Here is a 27150-nt window from a genome sequence, read left to right as displayed (position 1 = left end):
ATTGCTGGAGTTACCCTGGCCTAACAGATATTTCTAAGTCCTAACTTCTAACTGTTAACATGAAATGAAATGTTATAAAATGAAACATGAATAATGAAATGAAATGAAACAACTTTAGTCTTTCACGAAGCATCATATTCATAATTCACAATCATTACCAATGAGTTATAATTGCCAACTTCAAACTTCAAATTTTCATTGTCACAGTCATATATTGTTTACAAAAAATATCATTATGATATGAAAGAGTCAAGAGTCAAGAGTCAAGGACTCAAAACTCAACAGTTATGAAAACTAAAGTCTAATAGAAACTAGAAAAGACAAGTAAACTGTAAACCTACATGTGGCCCTTGCCATGAGAGTCTCCAGGAGTATAAGCAGGTTGTGGTGGTCTTTTAGGAGTCTCCCGCACAGACCGACGACCAGAACTAGAACCTCCACGTGAGGGTGTAGACGGAGGTGGCGACATCAAAGGAACAAGACTCGGACCTCGAGCACTGCTACTGGATGGTGGAGGTGGAGGTGGCATGGTTGCTGCAGCTGCAGCTGCTTCATCTTCATCCGTTATAAGTTCCTCTTCCAGTTCTTCAAGATGCACTATACCATCCTCCAAATTGTCATCCTCTGGGTGATTGTCCCAAATTCTATATGTGGGATCCTCATAAGCCCGATCACAGTAATGACTTAACAACCTCAAGTTGTAGTGCACATAAACTAATCTTTTTGCTCGGTTTTCATTGAGTCTGTTTCTTTTCACATTGTGTATGAAGCTGTAGGTGCTCCAACACCTCTCTGCAGAAGAAGTATTCACAACCTGTGATAGAACTTTTTTTGCCAATTTTGGCAAAAGTCCATGGCCGCCATATGTTTCCCACCATGTGAGAGCATCAAATCTGTCTCTGTCTTCCATTGCATGGAAGGTACCAAACAAACTAGTGTTACTGAAGTATCTGCCTATTTCAAGGCGCACAGCTGCACATTCCTCCCTGTCAGGTATCAACTTTTCCAATGCTTGCAAATATCCACTAGTTACCTCTGCATCTAAATGGGGTTTGGTCCTAATCCCACCCCTTGGTGCAGGTTGGCCCAACCAAGATGTAGAGTAGTATTTTGGCGTAAGGATATACGCCAAGCAATGTAGTGGAAGATTAAGTTTATTCCACCGTACACACACAAAATCGTGAATCATTTTGTACAAGTCGAGATCTCTGTTATGAACAATATCTTTTATTTGCCCCAACATGGTATCCATCTGCTCATACACCTCGCCAATCACTGGTTTCTCTGTATCTCCAAACCGAATCATGTGATAAATGGGCTTGGTGAAATCCAACACTTGCCTCACACTTGTCCAAAACTGACCATCAAGAGCGGCCTCCTCCACCAGTTCAAAACCTTGCTTGTCAGTTGCATTTCTAGCCCTTTCCTTTAATACCTGCCAATGTGGACTTGATACCATGCTAGCCAATGACTCTCTTAACTTCAAAAGGCGCCTGAAGGTGAGGTAATAGCTACCAAATCTGGTCTTCGCAATCTTCAACAACTCCAATCTCGAGTGACTGCGGAAGGCCATGTGTATTGCTACGATTTGTAATAAATTTTATCATTTGTTTGCCTTTCTTGTACAAATCACCAATCCATTGGTATTGTGCATTTTTGTTCTTGACAACATCATGCATCAGAAGGTTCAATGTGTGAACCAAACATCCAGACCAAAATATGTTGGGGTATTTATCCTCAATAATTTCTCTCGCTGCCTTACAATTAGGAGCATTATCAGTGATGACTTGGATGACATTGTATGGCCCAATACGGTCAATTGTTTCAAGTAATGCTTCTGCAATGTTGATGCCGGTCCTGAACTTGTTTGAGTAATCATGTGCAGTTAGAAAGATGGCACCACTAACAGACACGGCAAGAACACTTATCAATGGCTTGCCTTTTACATTTGTCCATCCATCAGATACAATGGACACCCCATGGTCAGTCCAAGAACTTGTCATTCTATTCAAAGAATGTGATATTTTTGCTTTTTCATGATCAAGTCCAACAGTTCTTGCCTTGTCATACCCAGGGCTCTTGTATCCTTTAGGGGCATCATTTATGGTAGAAACCATTTCGTGCCAATAAGGTGAGCGAAGAACATTGAATGGTATCCCACATGCATAGAGAAACCTGTAAACCTTAGAATCCACATCATTCCTACACCCCTCATCAAGGAAATCTGATATGGTTCTACGCCTTAAACCTGATGACCCTGTGCCTCCATATCCACTGCCTTGGGAGGGATGCTGAAGGAGTTCTTTGTGCTTGTGATTGTGAGCTTGGTTCAAAGAAACCCCTTGATTTTTTTGATTTGTATTGGGCTTCCTCCTCTTCCCTTATGTATTTGGCTCTATCCGCTGCTGACACCGCTGGACAAGTTTTGATTCCTATTTGTTTGTCTCCATCCCATGGCCTTTTCCCGCAGAGGTGTTTTCTGGCACGGGTATATGAACCTGTGTAATCATTGTTGCAATGGGGGCAATGAAATTTAGTGGTTCCACCCCCTTTCCCTGCTTCAGGCCTGTTAACATATTTCCACAATGGGGTTTGGTCTTGTTTAGTTTTTTGAGAGTCATGTTCACCCTCCTCCAGCTCCTCACCGGGGTTTTCATCAAATCCACTTTCTCCAGCTTCTTCATCCCCCTCTTCATTTTGGCCCCTCCGTTTCCTACTCTCCAGCACCATAATAACCATAAAAGGGACCAAGAAGAGGAAAATCCCAAGAAATATAGCCAGGTCCATGATGTTTGATATTTGTAGGCTTTTGAATCTGCAAATTAATTTAATTTATTTAGATTAATTATAATAATTTTAATCTATGAATTTAATTTAGATTCATAATTTTTTGACTAAATATAGTTAATAAACTAAATTAAACTACCTAAATTACTACCTAACTAAATTAAACTAACTAAACTAACTAAATTACTAATTTACTTACCTCTCTGCAGGCTTGCTCCTCGCTCCTCAGCACTTGTTCCTCGCTTCTCCTCGCTCCTTTGCTCTTACTCTCCTTGCTCTGGCTCTCATACAAGTGATAATGAAATGTTTGTTTGCCCCATTGGGCTTTTAAAACAATTATTATTATTATTATTATTTTTTTTTGTTAAATTGGAAAAAAATTTCGCCTCTGCGGCTTTTTTTCCGCCCGGATCGCTCCCGGCGTCGGGCGATTCGCTCCTGGAGCGAATTTTTAACGCTCGGGAGCGTTCGCTCCCCGATCGCTCCCGAGCGTTAAAAATTCGCTCCGGGAGCGACCGGAGCGATGCTCTCGATGTCGCTCCCTAAATTGGCAGGGAGCGCACATTTTTTTATCTGGAGCGCGCTCTCGAGCCGCTCCCGCTCGGAGCGAGGATTGGGAGCGGGAGCGAGGGGGGTGGGAGCGCTCCCCCGCAACACTGTATAGGATACAACCAGCAAAAATAGAAGAGGAATTTCTGTGAGAAATTTTACAAACAATGTTCTCACGCTTCACAGTGAAAATCTGACTTTGGAGATGATCTACTACCCTCTCTACGTCTCACTGCTTCAACTGCTGCGCAGTCCTAGCGTTCCTGCCTTTGCGCCGTCCCTCCTCTGCTTTGCGTCTTCTCTCTGCTCTTGCACTCTCGACTAACGCTGATTCCATTTCTCTTTCTCACTTGCAACTCTCCCTCTAACACGATTTTCTCTTGCCAAACTTCGACCAGTGAGAAAATCGATCTTACTTGGGCAACTTAGTATCTGCGTGGTGTGTCTTCCAAATGCCCATCGAAGTCCTTATAATCCTCCAGTTGAGTAATCAACGACCCAGATTAGATTCTAATCAGTGGCTCAGATCATATTGACTTGATCCTCATCTTCTTCTAGAAGTTTCACCCTTAGTTTAATTAATACCTTTTAATTATTTTAATTTCCTAAGTTTAGACTTAGGCACCCATTAAAAAATAATTAATTATTTTAATAAAACTGTCTCTGGGTGGAATTTCCCAAAATGATTTTTTGGTATTGTGGAATACATGTGTTCTAGCCTCCCTGCAAATTTTGAGGCTTAGAGCACATCCTATGCTAACATAAATCAACATTGGAGAAGTTATCAACTCAGCCTGTGTTGAAGAATCTAGGGCAATGAGGTGTAGGGTGATTCTTCGGGACTAGATAACAATTTGTGAAGTCTTTTTCTTTTCTTGTTAGCTTAATCTTCTTCTTTGCTTATTAATGCATGTGTGTGTGCTTCATCACACTGCTATCAAAACATAAAACAAGAACACAAGATGTTGGCTCTCTGCGAGGGCCAAAACCTTTCTTCTCTTGAGAGGAAAACCCTTCGTCAAGTTTTCTCTTATTGAAGCTTCTTTCTTGATCAATACCAAACCCTAGACCCTTGACTAGAATATCCTCCAAGCACAAGTCAAATCCTTCCTTCTTCCTGCACTTTGTTTGCCGGCACTTTGTCCTCCTTCCGGCACTTCGTTCCCCGACACTTCGTCCTCCTACTTCTTTCAGCAACTGGTGATAGACCTTCTTATGCTTAGTTCTAGAAGAGATATTTCTCCTTGATCCTTAGTGAACTCTTTCACATAAGATGATGCCTTCCTTCTCTTAACCAACCAATCTCCTTCTTGATGTGAGATTGCAGACTTGATGTGACAACACTGCAGCCCTAGTTTTTCACACGTGTGGGAGGTTTCCCTTAGGTTTTGACTCCTTTCTCCTTCGCTTGTGAGAGTCTCTTCTTTGCTTGAGTAGGATGCCTTATAGGCCTAAGTTTCTAGCCTAAACAAGAGAGATATGTAACTATGATGTGGCTGCAATAATGACTGCAGATCACCCTTCCTTTTCTCGCACGTGTGACTGTAATTCACACTTACAACAATCCTTTATCACTCGGTTTTGTCTCTTCCTTTTTCGCTGCACTAGTGGCTCCTTTTCTCGACTTCTCTTGCTCGCTGATTTCAGAGGTATGAATGATTTTCGTTGGAGGAGTGGACAACCTCTATATATAGAGGTTTGTCCCTCCTTTAGGCCGACTTGAGGTTGACTTGAAGACAATAGGCCGACTTCACTTCTTTTGGATCGGAATTGCTTCTTTGATGGTCTCGTTGCATGGAGAGGACTTTGACTTTTCTTGGAGAGATATTCTTTGACTCTTATACAAATGTATACATGGTGTAACATGCCCTTAAGGTCTTTAACATTTTCTTTTGACCATTTGACTCACTTATAGCACTTAACATGTGCTAGACCTATTTCAATGAGCAAGAAACTCATTGATATATATTATAAAAATAATATTTCTTTTCGTGAGTAAGTACAAATATCAAAAGTATATTTATGAAGACCGAACCTAGTTACATTTCCTTCAACAGCTTGGAGGTTAAACAACTCAACCCCTCAAGTTCTGGAATAATCGTGGCCTTTTTCCCCAAGAGAATTTCAGCCCTTGCTGGTGAGCTCAGACTCCCTGCAAATTCAGCCTCTCTGTCACACCAATTCGACCCCCACTTAGAAATTCGTCCTCCTTAGCAAATGGGCCACTTCTTGCAAATAAATTTGTCTCTGAAATGCCTGAAGAAGTTTAGGAAAAACTTGGCAAGTCGAAACCCAACTAGAGTAACAATTACTTCCACTGAAATTGGGGGTCCATCTAGGGTAGCAATAAAATTCTACTGAAACTACTTGGAGATTTCCATTAAAACCCTCCGAGTGAACTCACTTGAGCTCTTGTTCAGCTGCAATAAGAAAATGATCAGTTAAAGTAACTTTCAAAATAAGCCCCCTTTCCCTTTTTATAATTTCATTTTGTGTGGGTCCCTTTTTTTTCTTTTTAATTTTAAAATTGAGTTGACCTGTTTGCCACCTTTTTACCAGAATATATAATACTAGAATTACCCTTTTGCCACCATTTTTCAAAATTGGTCAAAATTGTCAAAAATGGATGAACTATGTTGTTGTTCAAGATGATGGGGACATTACAGAGAGGGCTCAGGTCTGTCATAGAAGGGCCAAAGGCCTCAGGCAGTGAACAAGAGGGACAAAAAATTCTCAGTGTGGTGAATAGAAAGGGCTAAGGAGGTTAAAGAGGGACACAAACCCGTTCTGTGGCTAGGGCATTATCCTAGGAGGAGGTTGAGAGCCTCAACTCATGTGAATAGGGCACTGAAGTGCCTCAGAGCCATGGAAAGACCAGTACAAATAGTGAGGAGGTTGATGCTCGTTGAAGATAACTTATTGAGCTGTTTGTGAAGTTTGTTGGAGGAAGGACTCAACAACAAGATTTATGCTGGTGTAAAGTACAATGAGAAGAAGGAATTGTCCCATTGTGGCAGCTATTTTTATAGGGCATTGAAAGGATCCATTCCTTGCGAGACCTGGAAGACCTAGAATAGGAAAATGGCACGCATTAACACCTCTGTATTGTTATCTCTGAGCTAATGCGAGTGATTGTGATTTGGCAGAAGCCATTGTATGATCCCATGCACTTATACACTTTTGAAGTTCGGGTTCTCAGTTCTGAGACACACACACACACACACCTTTGACCATTGTTATGAATTAGTTCGAACACAATAGGATGATGTTTTCATCGTAAAAGTGTGATTGTAACTTCGGTCACTATGGGGTTCCAAAGCTCTATTGAAAGAGTTCATATTCTCTTGAACCTTGATGGCAATGTCCAACTATACATATATGTAGCGTAGCTCATTACACCATCATGTAATAGAGCTTTGACTTTAATTTGAGAGGTGGGCATACATATATGGTAGACGTCTGATAGTTGGCCATGCATGACTAATTAAAATTAACGGAGAAGGTGTGAACCATCGGATATGGTCAACGGTTCTATGGTACTTTTGTCTAACTTAACTCTGATGGTAAACCTTGGTAGCATTTGAAGGCTGCAGATATATACATATATACATACGTAGCAAAGGTCGAGCCTATTTCAAAACTTAGCGAAAGGATGGTCAAGGAGCGATGCCAAAATCCAGTGGTCTCTTGTTTTAAATTGTTCTAAAACAGTTTAAACAAAGAACTATGAAGTTTTGGTTCGTGATACAATAGCGTGGAGCTTTGTGTGGACTGCTTGGTCCTGTGCATGACATAATGATCCGATCTGATGCAAAATGCGATTGAGGTGTCATCAAGATATGAGTATCGTTCTTTTACCTAAGTATGTTTCTCTAACATGTTAATTGTTGATGTGATGATTATGGGTTGATTCTCATTGTGGGCAGAGTTTGTATAGCTCTAATATTTATGAGATTACACGATTGAAAAATAAATGAATGGATAGTGAGCAGAATCACTGGCAAAGGGTGACCAATGTGGATATACATTTGCTTAAGGTCGTGGAAGTTATCATGATTACAATCTTTTGGTTATGTGTGTTGTTATACCCAGTCACAATTCGAAAGTGTAACTATGACCAATTATTGGATCAAGTATCATTCTCCATGTCAAAGTATTAGCATAGCAAGGATCATTAATGCACGCTGATTACAAGGCAAAGAATAACTTAGTAGAAGAGTTGGAAGACTTAGGGTTTGTAAACCCTAGAGCAAGACTTGGAGTGTTGAATGCAAGTGAGAGATCCATAGGATGAAGAAACCCTAGTGCTTACAGGTCTTTCAAGAAGAAAGATGCATGCATTAACAGTTGAGGTTGAGGACAAGGATGAGCATTGCAGATTGATTTTAGTGCAAGGAGGCAAGAATCAAGAGGGAGTTGACAATTCCCTAGAAGACAACAATTTTCCACTTAATCAAGAGATAAGTACTTCATATTTTTCTCCCTTGATTATTATTATTTTTATTCCTTAGTTATCCTCTTGTCTTTTCTATTTGCTTGGTTATAATTGTTTCTTCCATGGCCTTCTGAATGAGATTTGTAGGTACATCGTGAAGGCTGCCAAGATTTTGGCAGCATATGGCAACATTGAGAAAAACAAAGCAAGACTTGTGACAAGAGGGTTCTCTCAGTAAGAGGGAGCAATTATAGCAAAAGGACTTGCTCACATGACAGAGGAAGCAACCAAGACTACCATAAGAATACCTACTTCAGAAGCCAAAAGGACATTTCTGGGCCACTTCATCTGAGACATGATACAAAGAGGAGCAAGAGATCTCCAATACATATCCATAAATGAGCAAATTGTGGACACACTTCAAAGATGAGCTTAGTATGATGCTGAATGTTTCCCTCATTGTAAGGGAATGATGGGGTCTTTGCAGGATTGGGTTGACCATCTCTTGAAGCCATAAAGGACTTTGGTTGGGTCATAAAGGACTTTGATCGAGGCAAATGGATACATTCACCTTTGAAGCCAGAAGGACCTGGTTGCTAGAAGGACTTAGCTAGGTCATAAAGGACTTTGACCAGAAAGGTGAAAAGCCCATGGTAATTACAGGGGCAATTATAGGATACATTCACATATGAAGCCAGAAGGAATTGGCTAGGTCAACCAGAGCTGAATGTCCCAGGGAAATTATAGGATTAGACAGATATTCTCCTTAGAAGCTAGAAGGACTTGGCTATGTTGATCGAAGGAGATAGATGTAATTCACCTTTAAAGCTAGAAGGACTTGGCTAGGTCATAAAGGACCTTCACTAGAAAGGTGAATGGTCCAAATGCAAATTATCTCCCAAGAAGTTAGAAAAATTTGGATGCCTAGGCTAGGTCATGACTAGAGGAGATTGATACATTTGCCTAAGGAGCCATAAAGGACTTTGGCCAACCTTGGATATATTAGAAGTTACATATAAACATGCATCAATATGGCAAGATCGTATACTCTTCTTAAGGAAGGAGAAATTTCATCGAAAGAAGAATCTATTATAGCTAAGGAGAATACGTCCCTCGCTAAGAGGGAGTGTTGATTTTTTTGTAGCATTGGGAGGTATTCTCGCATGCCAAGAGGCCTCCTAAGTTAGCATAGAAAATTTATGGAAATTAAAAAAAAAATTATTTTTCGATTTCATGTAGGCTCAAAAGGGACAACTCAACCCGTCCATGAAAGGGTGTGTCCTTTGGGGTAAATGCACCCATTCGACTTGTATATATACACATGATGTGACACTTCATTTGTCTCACTCACTCATCATATCTCTTATATAGAAGACACTTGTGGGAGTAGAAAAAGGATGAAATGGATAAAGTTTGGACTTGGTTTTTGGCACAAATTTCTAGACATTTTATTGTAAACCTTGCTGAAGAAGAGTTGTTGGGTTTTCTCCCAAGTTTGGGTTTCCCATGGAAAATTCGTTGTCTCTATTGTGCATGTTTCTCTTTATGATCTTTATTGTTTCTACTATTTTCACTGCTTTACTATTGATATTTTATGTGTATAATTGCTTAATGATATCTGTGACATAAGAAGAATCAATTAAAGATCATTAGAAGTAATTATCAGATCAGAAAATTAATTTTCTACTATGTTTATTGTAGAAAAATCAACATGGATCACTTACCACCAAAGCTAACTCTCTTTCATACGAGCTCTCACCCAAACAAGCTCCAAGAGCTCAACACAATATCAAGACATCCCATAGCACTCTCATATGTTAGAATGTTGAGCTTCTCTTACTTAGCATGGAGGATTTGTGATGATGTACCAGTGGACCCAAGATGCCCCTAGGCTGGCCTTGACACTACTTGATGGGCACACCTTGATCTAGAGCCCAGATGAGGATGGTCATTCATCATGATGACTCAGGAGGGCTTGCTGCTCCTGATGACTCCCCAATGCTGGAGAGAGAGAACACTAAGTTGTCTACACGACACCCATAGAGATGATGCAGGGCACCCACAACTGGCTTTTGTTTCATGGAGATGCTTTGAGGCTTGATTTGAGGATGTTCCCTCAAATTGAGGATGATCATGATGCTTGGAGAACCTTGTAGCCCTTCTAGTGCATTGTTAGAGCATTTTGAACCCTAAAAGGGCATGAGGCCATCCTTTTAGAAGCTTACAACTCACATGTATGGGCATTTATTAGCATATTTTGTTGTTGAGTTAGTTAGTTGGCTTGTAACCCAATTTTACTTTTTGTCTACTCAAAATCAAACTTGTTTTAGGGGCTTTTATTGGATTATTAGAAGTGATAGACCTCATGTAAAAAGAGGATCACCTATTTCATTTGTTCTTCATCACACTTGTGGATTTCGACCTCTCTAGAAGAGCTTGACTTGCCTTGTTGTACTACACTACTTGTGGAGATGTAATCTTATGTGGAATTTGGCTATTGGAGTCTATTTTTTGTTGTGGAGCTGTCATTTTGGGATTGAAAGAAGGCATGTTCTTGGATAAATTGTGAGTATTTTGTTGCATATCTTTTATGGTTTTGCATGTAATGGAATATTGCTAGGGTTTCTATATTGTTCCTTGTCTAAATGCAAATGTTTATTGGAAATTCTTGGTAATTATTGCATGTGGAATCCATTATCCTTGAATTCCCTAGAAAACATCTTAGTGAGCCATTTTCTAGTGAATTTCTCCCCTCATAAAATGATAACCAGGGTTAGAATGTGAAAACTAGGGTTTCCCCCCTTACTCCCTCTAAGGATTTGATATTTCCATGGTTAAAATTCCTAAGATTTCATCACCCAAATAAGGAAAAGGCATTGCGATCCATCTTGATGATCAAAAACTTGAAAAAAATTATATTTTCCCTCTTCCTTTTGTTTTTCGGTCGTTCAAGGCAAGCACCCTGAGCTAGGGCAAGTGTCAAATTCAACTAGGGCTTGCCTCAAGTCAACATTGGAATTGATTTGGCTTATTTCCACCTTGTTTGACTTTGTCAACTCAAAATCTAGCCTTTTCCTTGGTGGAAATTGCCTAATTAGTGCCGATGTCATCAACCCTAGGCAATTTAGCCCCCTTGAAACCGTAGTTTAGAAAAAATGCTTCAGCTTAGGGCTTGTTGAAGGTTTTCCATTCCATATTGTTGATCATATCCTTCGAGCAGACCTTTTCCTTGTTCTTGCATGCCTAAATGCATCACTATTGAGTCATATCTTGAACCCTAGACTCCAAGCACTATTCTCTAGGCTGCTTCATTGGTACGTTGTTCCTTTACACAAAGAATTGTGCCCTAATCCAAGTGAGAAGTACCTTGATCAAGCCTCTTCTACATCACCTTGATCCAATTGACTTAGAATACCTTTAGGTGATATATATTGGGAAGCCTCCCGTGTGGTGAAATTCCACTAAAGAGTAGGAGGTGGAGTGCTAAGGTGATAGTGGTAGCCACCTCATTATTGCATTAGGGTCTAGCCCTTGCCTTGTGAGGCCTCTCACGAGGCCTACTAAATTTTGGTGCAACAGGGCCTATATACTCTTCATCCTTGGTTGTTGTCCCATGTTTCTTGTGATTTTGGATCACTAGGGATGGAAGTCAAAATGCTCTAATAAGAGGTTGACGCACTACCGTTTTTATTTGAAGCACACACATCTCCATTGGAATTTTGTATTGATGCCAACTCAATGTGTTTTTATTCACTTGATCAGATCCAAGATGCACTATCTCCCTAGAGCGCCTTCCCCCATTTAGTTTCTCCCTTGATGCGCCAAGCCATCTCTTGTCGACTTGACATGTACTGAACTGGGCCATTAGAGAGGATATCTATAGATTGTACATTTCGGTCACTTGGACCTCACCTCCAACGAGCTTGGGCTTGAAGATGTCCTTCTACCTAGAGCACTTTTTGGAGCTGCAGGATGGCATCATAGTCCACTCCCCTTACACACATCGACATTGGATGCATTTGCTTAGGATCCCGCTGGGACAATTTCGTGTTGGTTCTCATAGACTTTAGATAGAGACGGGCCACCATATACTACGATAGGATAGGATCTGCCAACTGTGTCACTTCAAGGAGCCAAACACAGAGATGCATGTCAGTTTTAGGTGACCCCTATACTATGAGATCAGAAAATGCTATCACTATCTATATCGGGGTTTGAGAGGTTCCCTCTCTACCTTCTTCAAGTACCAGGACCAATGGTGCTTAGCACTATTCATCAGGGATATTTTTAGCCATAGATCTCAACACCTGCTCACCATGCCCTGCCTTGGGATGACTAGGACAATCACCTCATACTTTCATGTGGATTCGTCAAACCAAGGTCATAAGCGACAGACAGAGGTTCAGGATGCTCTAGACAATAGAAGGGTGATATCTTGGGTCTCTTCTCAGCCTTCCCCTCTGGGAGATCGATAGATACCATTGAGACTAGTTCGATGCTACTGAACCATACATCAGTTCGTAGGTTCTCAGAGCACCAGAGGGACCAGCTCAAGACAACTCCAAAGCAAGGTGCCCCTGACACATCTGACTACCTCCCAGTACCATAAGAGCGGCCAAAGACCTATTTAGAGTTTCTTCTTTTTTACTTCAGATGCTAGGAGTATCCCTCACACATATAGCCCCTGCAGGATAATATAGTCGAATCCATTGTTGTCCCTAGGGGACTTCAACAACAAAGTTGTACCTAGTTTGCCTCCCTCGCCATCGGTCATTAGACTCAGGAGCCCCTGACATCTATAGCTCCATTTCCAGACATTACCATCTCACTCACTCATTCCCTTTTAGTAGGCCATTATTATTTTGGACTGCAGACTATTGAGTATTTTGTATTATACCATGGTCTCTTATATACGTGTTGTGTCAACACTACCACTGGTTTCTTTCTCTATATATTTATTTTAGCATTTTTTAGGAGAAGCGCTTGTACTGCCACATTGTAGTCATACTGTTGTACTCTTCTTCAGTGCCATTGACCTACTTTTGTGGTCATCAGTTGGACATTAATAAATTTACTTACTAAGATTGCATGATTTGCCTCTTTTATCATATTTGAACTTTGCATTCAAAGGCGTGCTGGATCCAATGGTGGAGGGGTTCTGCGGTGCTTTTGTGCTACTTGGTATGCTTCCTCTTTTGCATTTCATTGGGCTGCACACATGATTTCCAGACCTTGGTCTTCTCTGTGCATGCAGCGGGGTATGAAGTTTGATTGGCAGCCACAGATGCCACATCTTTTGGATGTGAATCAGTTGCAGCAGCTTTGCCTGCATTGGCATTTTTTAAATGCCTCCTATGCTTAGAAAAAATGCACATTAGCCTAACAATTTGAAACTGAATTGCCTCAGACGCCTTTGATCCTATGTGCACATTTGGAACAATGCCAACTACCCTCAAAAGAATCGTGCTTCAGAGGCAGAGTCATTGGGAGAGATGAAATCTCCATAAGAACAATTTGTCAACCTTGGGCACATTAAGAGCTGCAGGTTGTAGCAAGTCCATGGCAACTAGATCCAGATTAAGTACTTTCAATTTGATTGTAATGAAACCTTTTGAGTGAGTGTGTTAAATTTTAATGTGATAAAATCTGTAGGTTCTTCTTTTTCCTGTGATTTTTCCGTTTTGGCATAAACTTCTTTTGCTGCTTTCCTGGCAGCAAAATACAAATTCAAGTGTGATTTACCATGCCTGAGCCCAGGGCCTAAGGCGATTGAACCATACCACTTGCAGTAGGGGCAGATCCAACAGTCATTTTATTTATTTATTTTCATTGCCAACTCGAGCTTGATGGGTTTTTCAGGGTCGCTTTTCCTTCTTGAACCATTGAAAAATCAATAATATAGTAATAATAGCACTCAACTATATGTCTTTTGCAAGCACATCAATTTTCTTTTAAAACTATTTTAAAATGCAGTGTCCCTGTTTCCTAAAACCTTGAAAATGTTTATTTTTTATTTTTTCAAATTCGTACCTATTTTATAAACTGAAACAGTTTTCAAGTTTCATGTGATCTTGTTGTGGCCATATTATATTAAATTGAGTGGAAGACGATTACTATCAGTGTCAATCTATTTAAGCTTAATTTGAGTTCAATGTGTGACGACATTGCACTGACAGGCCTCTAGCTTGATGAAAAATACACCAACCTCTATCAGATGGTTGGTTCCATCACTAAAATTTCACAACAACAAACCATGTATTTTAAGGCCAAGCACAAGCAAAAGCATTTACTTACATCCTAAAATTAGGATGATGATATTTTTCGTTTATTTCATTAGTACCTTTTACAAGTGGCTTCTATGCAGGTTTGATGAAATTATAATCTAAACTCAATTTGGTGTAATGGCTCCATCACACGATTGTGTTTTTATGATAAATTTTGAACAAAACAGATTATTTGGTCTTTGAAGATTAAAGTGAAATATATATCATTGTAAACATAGCACAACTCCATATTAAATCCTTCATATACATTGAGTTTCATTTGTAATTGTTTTTGGGGTTGTATTATGTAGTTGCCAATTTTTGTGTCATAGTCAAAGATTCGTTTAGTTCTAAAATTGTAAGTAGACTGAATGTTTTATCTTATTTTGGTACTCTTTTTTTGTGGGAAGACTGCATGTTATATTTCACAAAAAAGGATGCATAATACCATCTTACATAATACCAAGAAATTTGGACTTGAAAGTTGAACTGGCTTTCCAAAGTTTTGTCTTGTTTTCTTTTCCCAAAGTTTTCTTCTGTGCAATGTGTGTGTTGGTGTGCAATCATTTGTTATATTTATTATTTATTTTCTTCTTTTTAAATCGTCTATTAATGATTTGATAAATGTGGCTGAATAGGCTGTAGAAAATTACAAAATGGACTGTGATTGTGTGGATGAAAGTGCAACAAAGCCAGAGTATTCTGGAATTACAGAGATCATTTTTGTGCGCCATGGAGAGACAACATGCAACGCCTCTGGTATATTTCAGGTGCAATTCTATTGTTTATAACAATGTGGAAAAAGTCGAAGTCGGGATTAATTCGGCAAGGGTCCAAAAGTTGAAAAACTCGTTAAAGTCGGGAGTTTTTTGAAAAAGTCGGCAAAATTAAAAAAAAACACAAAATTATTCATTTTTATTTTTTATTTATTTTTAACATCTAGAGTCGAAGTCATAGTTTAGAGGTGTTTTCAGTGTTTTACTACAATGTCATTCTTTACATGTGAATTTGATCACTAAAAGGATGTTACACTCTTGCAACCTGCATTCTAAGTGCATTTTATCACCAATGTTTTTCAACATTATCCACAAAAAATTTGATCATAACAGTGTTGATTCTTGGGAATGTTCATCAGCTATTTACACTTCCTTGCTTGCTAGTCTGGATACTCCTTGTCCTCTTTCTCTTATGTCTCAAAATCTTGCTCGTCGAGGTAGGTATGCACTTCTTTTTCATAGTCTTCTCAGTTTCTTATAGCAGCCTTCTGACAGCTTAGCCTTTGGCTAATGTCTCTTCTCTGTATTTTTTTGCACATCTCATATAGATCCCCATTGTTTTGCAGACATAACATCCAGCAAGAGCAAACCAATAATAGCCGTATATGTTTCAACATTCAACAAAATATAGCAACCAAGCAATTAATTTTCTCAGTAACACCAACCAACTATAATGCTCGAAATTAAGATTCAACAACAAAACAAATTGCACAGCACAACGTTATCACCAAATTTCTAGGGCTATGTTTGAAAGATTCCACTCTCTGCCTTAAGATTAAATAGGAGAAAATTATATCATTTTCGCCTTTGCGGCCTCTTTATCCGCGGCCTGGGAGGGAGGCAAACTTTTTGGGTCGACTCTGATTAAATCACGATTTTTTCTTTTCTGAAAAAGTCGCCAAAAAGTCGGGGGATTAAATCGTTTAGTTTAAAAAATCGCATTTTTAGGATTAAATCGGGATTTTTTGCAGACTTTTTCCACACTGGTTTATAACCACATTTTCAGTTCAATTAAATTGAGCATTTCTAAATTTCTATTACAACAGAACACTGTAACATGTTTCTCCTGCAAGATGGATACAACCAGGAGTGATTGATAAGAATCCTTTCAGTGCTTTATACATTTGGTTTGCTAAAGGCAAACAAATTGCAGAACAAGCAATAAGATGGGTTCTGTTATCTAATTTAGGAGTTCACCATTTTCCATTCTAGGTTTCTGCCGATATATTGACTTGGACATGCACACATGGCTAGTCCTCTTGTCTGTTTTTGTGTGATCAGTAGTTTTTTGGTAATTGTACTAATTTTCAGAAGGTATAAAAAAGTATGACATAAAGGGAATAGTGATATGAATTTTTTTTCTTAAAATGCCTTCTTTTCCTAGCACTCAGGATTAGAGCCTGAAATGACGGCTGGGATAGCGCTCTGATCTGGTGGGGTGAATTGAAGGCCAGTGTCTTAAAGTAGTAAGAATGGATTTGATTTTAGGGCTCTGCAGGCCAAGGTTACTTGGGAGCGGGAGTGGGAGTGACATTTTTAGAAGCTCCCGGTTTGGGGGCGTTTTCGGGAGAATTTTTTATATAATATATATATTTTTATATTTTGATGCATATATGTCAACAAAAACATGGAGAATGATGAATTAGATATAAAAAACATAAAAAACGTAGATTGAACCATATAACAACAATCATCTAGAAGTTATAATCTTCATCAACCACGTCCACAAGTTAGTAACATACAACATATTGAGTCTCATGATTCATCAATCTTAAAGTTTCAAGCTTTCAAAATTCAATATATAACATTTATCAGAATTGATCACCAAAGTTGTACTTGTAAGCTAAGTGTCACCATTACAACAAAGAATATCTAACATGAAATGAAATGAAATGAAACAACTTCCAAATTTCACAAAGCATCATATTCATAATTCATTACCAATGAGTTATAATTGCCAACTTGAAACTTCAAACTTAAATTGTCATTTATTGTTTACAATTAATATCATAATAAATATGAAAGAGTCAACGATTATTTAAACTACTAGAAACTAGAAAAGACAAGTAAATCTATTATCTATAGCTTCCTCTTGCCACGAGAAATTTCTAATTTCTGAGCAGGTCTTGGTGGTCTTCTAGGAATCTCCTCCCTTACAGTGCCACGACCAAAACTAGAAGGCACATGTCCTCCATGTGAAGATGTACATGGAGGCGGCGAAAACAAAGGAACAAGACTTGGAACTCGAGCACTGACACTGCTATTGGATGGTGGGGGTGGCATGGCTTCATCTTCATCTCTCATAAGTTTTGCTTCTAGTTCTTCAAGATGTATAGTGCCATCCTCCAAATTATCGTCCTCTGGGTGGTTGTCCCAAATTTTATATGTTGGATCTTCATAACCCTGATCACAATAATGACTCAACAACCTCAAGTTGTAGTGCACATAAACCAAGCTTTCTGCCTGGTTTTCATTAAGTTTGTTTCTTCTCACATTATGTATGAAGTTGTAGGTGCTCCAACACCTCTCTGCAAAAGAAGTATTTACAACCTGTGAGAGAACTTTTTTTGCCAATTTTGGCAAAAGTCCCATGCCGCCATATGCTTCCCACCATGTGAGTGTCAAATGATAAATCTATCTCTATCTTCCACTGCATGCAAAGAACCAAACAAACTAGTGCAACTCAAGTATTTGCGTAATCCAAGACGCAGATTAGCACATTCCTCCCTGTCAGGTATCAACTTGTCTAATGCTTGCAAATATCCTGTAGATACCTCTTGGTCTGTATGGGGTTTGACCCTAACCCCACCCCCAGGTGCAGGTTGGCCCAACCAAGATGGAGAGTAGTATTTTGGCGTAAGGATATACGCCAAGGCATGTAGTGGAACATTAAGTTTATTCCATTCCATCGTGTACACACACAATTGTGGATTAGTGTATACAAATTGGGATCATCTTTCTGAACAATATCTTTTATTTGCCCCAGCATGGTATCCATCTCCTCATACACCTCCCCAATCACTGGTTTATCTGTATCTGCAAAACGAATCATGTGATAAATGGGATTGGTGAATTCCAATACTTGCTTCACACGTGCCCAAAACTGATCATCAAGAGCGGTCTCCTCCACTTGTTCAAAACCTTGCTTGTTAGCTCCATTTGTAGCCCTTTCCTTTAATACCTGCCAGTGTGGACTTGATACCATGCTAGCCAATGACTCCCTTACCTTCAAAAGGCGCTTGAAGGTGAGGTAATAGCTAGCAAAACTAGTCTTCGCAATCTTCAACAACTCCAATCTTGAGCGACTGCAGAAAAGCCCATGGGTATTGCTATGATTTGTAATAAATGTTATCATTTCTTTGCCTCTCTTGTACAAATCACTAATCTATTTGTATTGTTGGTTTTTGTTCTTAATAATATCATGCATCAAAAGGTTCATTGTGTGAACCAAACACCTAGACCAAAATATGTTGGGGTATTTATCCTCAATAATTGCTCTTGCTGCCTTACAATTAGCAACATTATCAGTGATGACTTGGATGACATTGTATGGCCCAATACGTTCAATTGTTTCAAGTAATGGTTTTGCAATGTTGATGCTGGTCTTGAACTTCTTTGAGTAATCATATGCTGAAAGAAAGATGGCACCACTAACAAACACAACAAGAACACTTATCAATGGCTTTCCTTTTACATTTGTCCATCCATCAGATACAATGGACACCCCATGCTCAGTCCAAGAATTTGTCATTCTACTCAAAGAATGTGATATTTTTTCTTTTTCATGATCAAGTCCAATGGTTCTAGCCTTGTCATACCCAAGGCTCTTGTATCCTTTAGGGGCATCATTTATGGCAGAAACCATTTCATGCCAATAAGGTGAGCGAAGAACATTGAATGGTATCCCACATGCATAGAGAAACTGGTAAACTTTTGAATCCACATCATTCCTACACCCTTCATCAAGGAAATATGATATGTTTCTATGCCTTAAAGAGATTTTTAGTGACCCTGTGCTTTCATATCCATTGCCATGGGAGGATGTTGAAAGAGTTCTTTGAGTTTGTGCATGTTGATGTGATTGTGAGCTTGGTTCAAAGAAACCCTTTGATTTTTTAGATTTGTATTGGGATTCCTCCTCTTCCCTTATGTATTTGGCTCTATCTGTTGCTGACACACTTGCACAAGTTTTGATTCCTTTTTTGTTATCTTCATCCCATAGCCTTTTCCCACAGAGGTGCCTTCTAGCACGGGTGTATGAACCTGTGTAAGTTTTGTTGCAATGGGGGCAATATGTTGATTTGGGGTAGCATCGGATGTGCTCTAGCCACGAAAATTGGTGGAGAGGCTAAGGCACATGAGATCTCTAATACCCATAAAGGGTTTGGGCAGATTCTAAACAGTTTGGGAGATATTAAAATAATTAATATTTTTAATGGAGTCCCTAAGTCCAAACTTAGGGAAATTAAAATATTAATGTTAATTAATATAAAACTGTGTTAGAATGGTCCAAAAGTCACGGATCAAGCTAGATCTAATCTTAACCGTTGATTAGGGACTTGATCTCGGTCGTTGATTTGTCAACGAGAAAAGTATATGAGGCTTGAGGGTCACTTGGAGAACACACCACGAGATCAAGATTTCGACTTTCTGGGGCTGGGTTTGTTGAGAAAGTTGAGAGAGTGATCAAAGTTGTAGCTGAGGGGCAGTGAATACAGAAGCAGAGAGGTAGAGATAGCACCGAGAGGATCAGCGCAGTAGCTGGAGTGAGGGACGCAGAACCAACCAGTGGTTCATGCAGAGGCAGCCAGGGCTCACGCAGAGGCAACTTGGAGCTGTGCAGTGCCTCATAGGGCTAGCGTGAGTGACGCAGAGGGCCAGAGGACTGACGCTGGGCCTCCAGAGGCTGACACAGGCCAAGCCAGAGTGACGCTAGGCTAACGCTGGGCCAGAGAGAGGTTGACGCAGTCCCTAGAGGCTGACGTTGGGGTTCCATGGGGCAGATTGGCGCTGTGGAGCTGCCAGAGTGTTTATTTGGGGTTTCAGTCGGAATATCTGCTTCCGAGTAGAGAGGTACTACTGCTGAGATTTTTCTCTGTTGGGTGAGCCGGATTTGACACCCAGATTGTATTATGAAACTGCTTAATAAATCAAACCCTTAGATAGCTGCACCGGTTTTCCCGCATTGGGTTTTTCGGGGACATTAGTCCAAAAACAATTTGGCCTCCTAGGGCTTTGGCCTTCCTTCTTGGTGTATAACAGACTCGGCCAAGCAAAACAAAACCCTCGGCCTTCTTGAAGACAAATTTGGTCTGGTCACTAGAACAAAAATCTTCCTTGCAACACAGATCAGACCTTTCACTTCGTCCTCTTTTCACAGAACCCATCTCTTGTTCTAGGAAGGCTACTTGGCCTCCTTCAAACAACCAGGATGTCTTAGACAGATCAAATCACAGAGCTCAGTCATTCTTCAGGTAGACTTACATAGGTTTCTTCCTCGTTGTAGCCTAGACTTCAACATATTTGTCTCTTCAATTGTTGCACTTATCAACAAGACTCTGATACCATGTTGATTTTTCTACAATAAATACAATAGAAAAATAATTTTCTAATCTGATAATTACTTCTAATGATCTTTAATTAATTATTCTTATGTCACAGATACCATTAAGCAGTTATACACAAAAATCTCAACAATAAAGCAGTGAAAACGGTAGAAACAATAAAAATCATAAAGAGACATCCATGCACAATAGAGACGACAAATTTTACCTGGGAAACCCAAAATCGAGAGAAACCCCAACAACTCCTGTTCTAGGAGAAATTCTTCTTCAAAAGTTTTACAATAAAATGTCTAGAAATTTGTGCCAAAACCAAATCCAAACTTTAGCCTATTCATCCTTTTTCTGCTCCCACAAGTGTCTTTTGTATAAGAGATATGATGAGTGAGTGAGACAAATGAAGTGTCATGTCATGTGTATATAGACAAGTCGAATGGGTGCACTTACCCCAGGGGACACACCCTTTCGTGGTGGGGCCGACTTGTCCCTTTTGAGCCTACATGATGTTGAAATATGTAACTAGGTTCGGTCTTCATAATGTCTTATGTAATCTTGATTTTATGTATTTGATGTAAAGAGAAAGAAAATTTATTGTTATTATTTTTATATCATGGGTTTCACGCTCTAGGTCAAATTGTTTCTAGGTCTAGCACCCATTTTGTGCTTCTAGGGTTTTGTCATAAAGTCAAAAGTCAAAAGAGTTATTGTCATATGTAATAGACCCCTCCGGGCATCTTGTAACAAGTCAAAAGAATTTATTTGAGTCAAAATTGTGTCAAAGGTTCCTCCAAGGCCAAGTCGGCCTAGCAAACAAGTCGGCCTGCAAGAGAATGAAGTTGGCCTCATTAAGGACAATTTGAGCCTCATGGAAAGGTGTATATAAGTGCGATCGACCGCATTTGAAGAAGACAGCCAAGAAGTTTGATCACAAGGACAAGAAAGAGATCAAAAGGGTTAGCGAAGAAGAGGAGAACTAAAGGAGGAGAAAGCAAAGTTTTGAAGATTGTTTTTGCACTACGGTGTCACTTGTGTGCTTGTTTTTGTTTCCTTCAGTTGATGATCTGTAATGCGTTGAGCATGTACTCGTATTTATTTCCAGTATTTACATGGTAAATAACTTGTTAATTAACAGAACAAGTAGGTAGGAATAAATCAAAAAGTACATGAAGGGTTTCTAACGGGTTAGACTTAGAAATTACAACATGGTATCGGAGCGTGGTTGCAGATCATAGGAGAACTGAGGAGATCAACCAAGCAGAGCAACAACAACAGAAAACAACTGTCCCGAGTGACAGAAGCTGTTCCTAGCAGATAAGCAGCAAGGAAGGGGTGATGCAGTGCCTACGTCATCATGTTCGAGCCAAGAAGAGGTAGCATAGAGGCTGAAGGAGGCAGAGGTAGGCTCACGCAGAGGCCAGGAGGGCTGACGTAGTTGGCTGAGGAGGTTGATTTGCTGGTGCCGGGATTGCGCAAAGCCTAGGAGCTCTAACCTTCAATTTGCTGGGGTTTAGGAGGTTGTGGGTAAGTTGCAGAGTGGAGCTGGTGGGGTACTGTAGTTAGAACAGTATCTAACAGGGCAACGCTAAGGAGGAGGGAGTTGCTACCAAGGATTTCTAGCCGAGAAATCCGGATCAGTGGTGCAGCTGCACTAAAGATCGGAGTGGAGGCATCTCGACATTGGCAGAAGGGTTTCCAGGAGGGAAATCGAGGCTCGAAGGGAGTCACACCTAGAGCTTCCAGGAGGGAAGTAGAGGAGCAGCGAGATGGTAGTGAACCGAGTAAGAGACCAGGATAGACTGGACCGAGCCTCAAACTTCGTGTCTGGAAGGCCAGAATCTTGTTCGTTCTAAACAGGAATCGTGTCAAGCACTTCGCCTTGAGGACGATAGTGATCCCAGTTGACCCAGCTGAGAACGGCAAGTACAAGGAGGCGATGGCGAGGGCCAATAGCATCATCCTTGACGGGGTCAAGGACCATGTAGTACCACATATTGCCGAAAAGGACATGGCAAATGAGATGTGGGAGGCCCTAAAGAAATTGTACCAACATACTTTTGTGCAGAGAAGGATGCTACTTAAGAATCAACTGCGGTCATACTAGATGCAGAAGGGAGAACAAATAGACATCTTCCTCGGTCGATTGAAGGAGATCCGGGATTAGCTGACTTCCATAGGGGCCACGCCGGATCAAGAATTGATGGTGAAAACATCCTTGAACGTAGTCTCAGAAGACTGGGAGGTGTTTGTCCAGAGCATACTGGGCAGGGTGACCCTTCCAGATTGGGAGGAAATGTGGGCGACTCTTCGTCAAGAAGAGATCAGAAGGGTAAGCAAGGCGGGAAGCAACGACAAGGGGATCAGAGTCAAGAAGGAGGAAGAGGAGGATGCTGCCCTAGCATCTGAGGGAAAGCAGGAGAAACAGAAGAAAAAGGACCTCTCCAAAGTCAAATGCTTCCACTGTGCGGAACTGGGTCATTATGTGACCCAGTGTCCGAGGAAGAAGAGCAAGGGAGAGGCCTCCGAGACCAAGGCTGCACCAGCAAGGGCAGAGAAGGAAGTGGAGACAGATGATGACTGTGCCATGAGTGCTCACACGCCACTTGAGCGGAACTGGGGAGACATCGAGCTGTGTTTAGATGGACTACAGGCGATGAGGGGCAGGATCCTTGAGGTACCTAGCCTCTTGGATTATACCTTGCTACGGGAGCCCTGATGAGGAGTAGCAGTATTGGCGGATGTCAGTAGAGATAGATGCAGCTGAAGTGACAGAGGGAGCTATAGTGTAGGATTCCCAGGACAGCGTGAGGCAGCAGTGCGAAAAGCACGGGAGTGTTGCACTAGTGCAGGATGGCACAGAGAGGTGTGCAACGGTGCGAGATGCATGGAGTAGGTGCAGTGGCGCAGTGGTCAGAGAGGGAGCACTCGTCAGTGATAGAGGGAGTTTCAGCATTATGGGTGTCTCTAGCCTGACAAAGATGTCAGAGTTGGGAGATCAGTTACTTACTTCTCAGTAACTGAGTTGCAGTGCAGCAGTTAGCAGTGGCAGTGCTATTTTGTATTTTTTGATTTTTCTTTTTTATGTTGAATTTACTTTTGTTTTCAATTTTTTTTTTTTGGTAATTTTGACTTGGGTTTTTTTTGTTTTTTTTTTTTTTTAAATTTAAAATTAAAAAAAAAAATTAAAAATCTAAAAATTCTAAAAAAGGTTCATTTTATGTGACTAAGAGATTTAAATCAAAAGTAATTTTTCGCATTTAAAATTCTTTAAATTTTTTTATGTGGCCTCTGGCCCATAATTTTTTTTTAAATTATTAAACCCTTTTGATTTGTTTTGCTTTGGTCACATAAAAAAAGAAAAATGTTAATTGATCATTTACCGCATTAGTCTTGCTTCATAAAACTTAGCACAATCGAAGAATTTTGTCTTAGGAATTATTAAATTGTCAATTTAAATTTCCTTCTTGGCATCTTTTCAGGCTAAAGGTAAGATCTAAAGAAAACTTTTGTGGTATTAACATTTTTTCATTTCTCTATAGTTAAACACCCTTAAATTTTTTTATATCTAAAGATTGACTATAGTAAAGTGATAAATTTTCCTAGATTTGGGTCACTATGCATAAATCATTTTAATTCTAGGATTGTGAATTGATTAACATTTAAATTTCATGGTTTTTTAAAGTATTTGGATCTCTAGAAATTTAATTGCTAGAATATTTTGCATCTATCTAAATTGATTGTCATTGCTTGAATGATTTGATGTGTGTTACATGCTAGATATTTTACGAATATTTTCAAGTGATTGTTGAAGTACTCTGTGGTGGAATTGTAATAAATTGTGTATCTTTGTTTCCGAAGCTGAGTATTTATTTTTTGAACATCTGTTGACATTGATATTAAATTGCAAATAAGTTTTTGTTCTCTTTGAGCTATAATTGTATCAAAAAGATTTGAAATAAGCTTGTGGTTTAATTGTAATATTTTCAGGGGTTTATTTCTAAGTCTTCATCCAATAAAGTGAACATTTCATTTGGGTAATTGAGGTCTTTTGCGACACAAGTGTTTCTAATCCTCAAGTCTAACTTCATTTCATCATCTAGTGCATTTGCATCTAAGTTAACTTTGCGTAAATAAAATTTACTTCCAAGCATAAGCTTGGTCGATAGAGAGATAGGTATCCATCCATCTTTGCTTGAGAAGCCTGCTTTTAATAGTACTTAAAACGGTGACCTTGCAGTCGTCAGAGCCATAGCCCTCTGCAGCGTCGAAGGCACCAGGTATGTTAGATTTTTAGGAGAGGTATCGTTAATCACACCTTAGTGTGCTTCACCTTATCTTCTCTCTGCTAATTATTACGAAATCAGGTTCAACACAGAAAGGATCCAAGGATTCACATTTAAATAGGCATTTAACTAAAATTTACCAAGATTCTTCTATCTCACATAGTTTTAGGATTTGCATTTCATATAAGATAGTCATTCATCTAAGCAACAGTTGCTAATCGATTACTTGGTCTTACTTTCCCTATTAAGATCGTTGACTCCATAAGGCACTGGTATCAATTGTTTAAAATCTAATGAAATCCTATAAGTCTTGCTAAATCTTAATCAAGTACTTGGTTGCTTCACTGTGTCTCCCGAACTAGTTGGTTCCCAACTAGTTCTTCTTCATTCCATTTTTCCATAGGGTCTATCCCCCTTAGCATGCTGTAGGGAGACAACTTTAACGGAGAGATTGGGGATCAGGGTGACAACCCCTGATCTGAACCGTTGTCATGGTGCATAGACATTCTATGCGGCAACACCACCAAAGGATTTGCAAAAAGAGCGGGAGATAGGACACAAAATCCTTGCACTTGGGACAAATTTGAAGCACATGAAGGTCACATGGAAAGTTCTCTTCAAACTTGATGAACTGGATGCCCTCCTTTCCAAAGTCAGTCAGTTAGAGGGGAAGAAGTTGATGTGGGCTTTGAAACCAACCATGCTAGCTTCAATACATCCCAAGTTCTTGGACGAACCTTGTGAAGGGGTTAGACTTCCAGTTATATCTTGTCTCAGTAACATCATGAGAATCACTGCCCCTATAGCTCCTTACAATGATGATGTCATGAGGAGAGTCTTCAAGCTGATGGTAGATACTTTCCAGGACTTGGACAACAGTGTAGGTTCTACGTTTGGAAAGAAGCTTGGCATTCTAGGAGGCATGGCCATGACTAGGACTTATGAGATCCTATTTGATCTTACAGATGTTCCAATGCTTCTTCAACATTATGAAACATCATCCTGATAGAGTCATAGCACACATGTAGTCCATCTTGTCCTCATGTATGAGAGGTCGTGATGCCATTTGTCGGGAGTTGCAGTCTTGATTGTTGTCTGTTTGGAGCAGAGAACAATTGGTCTCACCTATTGCTTATGAGCTAGCCGAAAGGTTGGTTGAGCAGAACATTAGGTTGTTCAGGAGACAATTGACTAGGGAGGAGCTACTTAGGTTTGGTGGATCATGCAACAAGAATGAGCTAAGGAGGAAGGGTCTTTGCTTCATTTGCAAAGAACCTTGGGGGCCTGACCACTCATGTTTGAGTGACATCGAGGAGATGACGGAGGTAGAGCAAATTGAGATTCCTTTTGACCATCAGGGTGAGGATTCTTCTTCGGATGAGTCCATGGGTTCGTAGTAGGATGCTTCCAAGGAGCATGAGTCATGTAGAGTCGTTGACAGTAGGCCAGATTCATATGATGAGTAGTTAGTGGGTCCTAGGAGAGACATTCATGATGATGAGTCACCAATGGTTATTCTGCATGAGTAGTATATGGTGGATCTTAAGTCATCCGAGGAGGATGATGTGTGCAATATGCATGGTGAGCCTTCTAAGGAGGGCCAGCTGGAGGTTCATATTGAACCCGTGATGATGGAGGATGAGCAACCACCCTTGGGGTCAGTCATTGATGAGGAGCAGACAGATGTACAGATAGCTGGTCAGGTGATGGTATTCACTGACACTTGTCCTCAGGAGATGTTGGAGTATGACAGGACAATTTGGTAGGAGCTTGGTGGACTGGAGGGTTGTGGAGTTTCTTATCAGGTGAGGGAGATGGTAGTGCACCCATCTTTGGGTCTACCCATTGATGAGATGCAAACAGATGTAGTGGCAGCCAACCGAGCTGCAACATTTTCAGGCAACAACCCTCTCCAGGTGTACATAGACGGGGCTTGCAACACAGTTTGGCTACTTGTACCCATTATAGGGAGAGAGGCCGAATTTTCTTGTTGGATATGGCTGTCCAACCTGGTAGAGCAACACAAGTGCATCATGGACCAGCATCAACATAGTGGACTTGTTTCTTGCACTGGAGTCCATGAATTGATTGGCGGGAGATCATGAGCTGCTATTGTTTTGATGGATTATCATTTTTAGATAGGAGCATTGTATTTCAGGAGCCCTCAGAGGTATAGGCTGGCCACTCATCATTATTTCAGCACAACATCAACTTGATGAGATTGGCCTTGGTCTATGCCAAGGGTTGGATTGGAGAGAAGTGATGAGTTGGTATGCAGTTGGTGGGGCAACATTCACAACTAGAGCTATAGCACCACAGGAGCCATGGAGCATTGATGCTCCTTCTTGGTGGCATTCGGATCTACCAGTAGCAGGTTGAGTCAAAGATGGGCATGGGATCCAGGTATTGGAGGATCCAGCTTGGAGACGTGACATGGACCAGTGGTTTGTATGGGCTCCAGGGATTGGGTCTTAGTGGCGTTGGGCCACCAGATTGGTC

General features: G+C 40.3%; 1 protein-coding gene across 7 annotated transcripts in view; it reads left to right on the top strand.

The window, feature by feature from the left end:
- The window catches only part of LOC149263025 (phosphoglycerate mutase-like protein 4), a 303277-nt gene that overhangs the window by 35136 nt on the left and 240991 nt on the right, over window positions 1-27150 (top strand). For all 7 annotated transcript variants that reach the window (XM_089425607.1, XM_089425610.1, XM_089425612.1 and 4 more), the window contains one exon: window positions 14673-14804. In XM_089425607.1, coding sequence (XP_089281733.1) covers window positions 14691-14804 — 114 coding nt within the window. In that variant the 5' untranslated portion in view covers window positions 14673-14690. Of the gene's footprint in view, window positions 1-14672; window positions 14805-27150 lie in introns of those variants that run through there.

The sequence above is a fragment of the Pinus tabuliformis genome, chromosome 6 (assembly GCF_031772625.1).
Source record: "Pinus tabuliformis cultivar Carrire ecotype Pingquan chromosome 6, CPIR1, whole genome shotgun sequence".
NCBI classification, from domain to species: domain Eukaryota; kingdom Viridiplantae; phylum Streptophyta; class Pinopsida; order Pinales; family Pinaceae; genus Pinus; species Pinus tabuliformis.
This window is presented reverse-complemented; position numbering and strand designations above follow the sequence as displayed.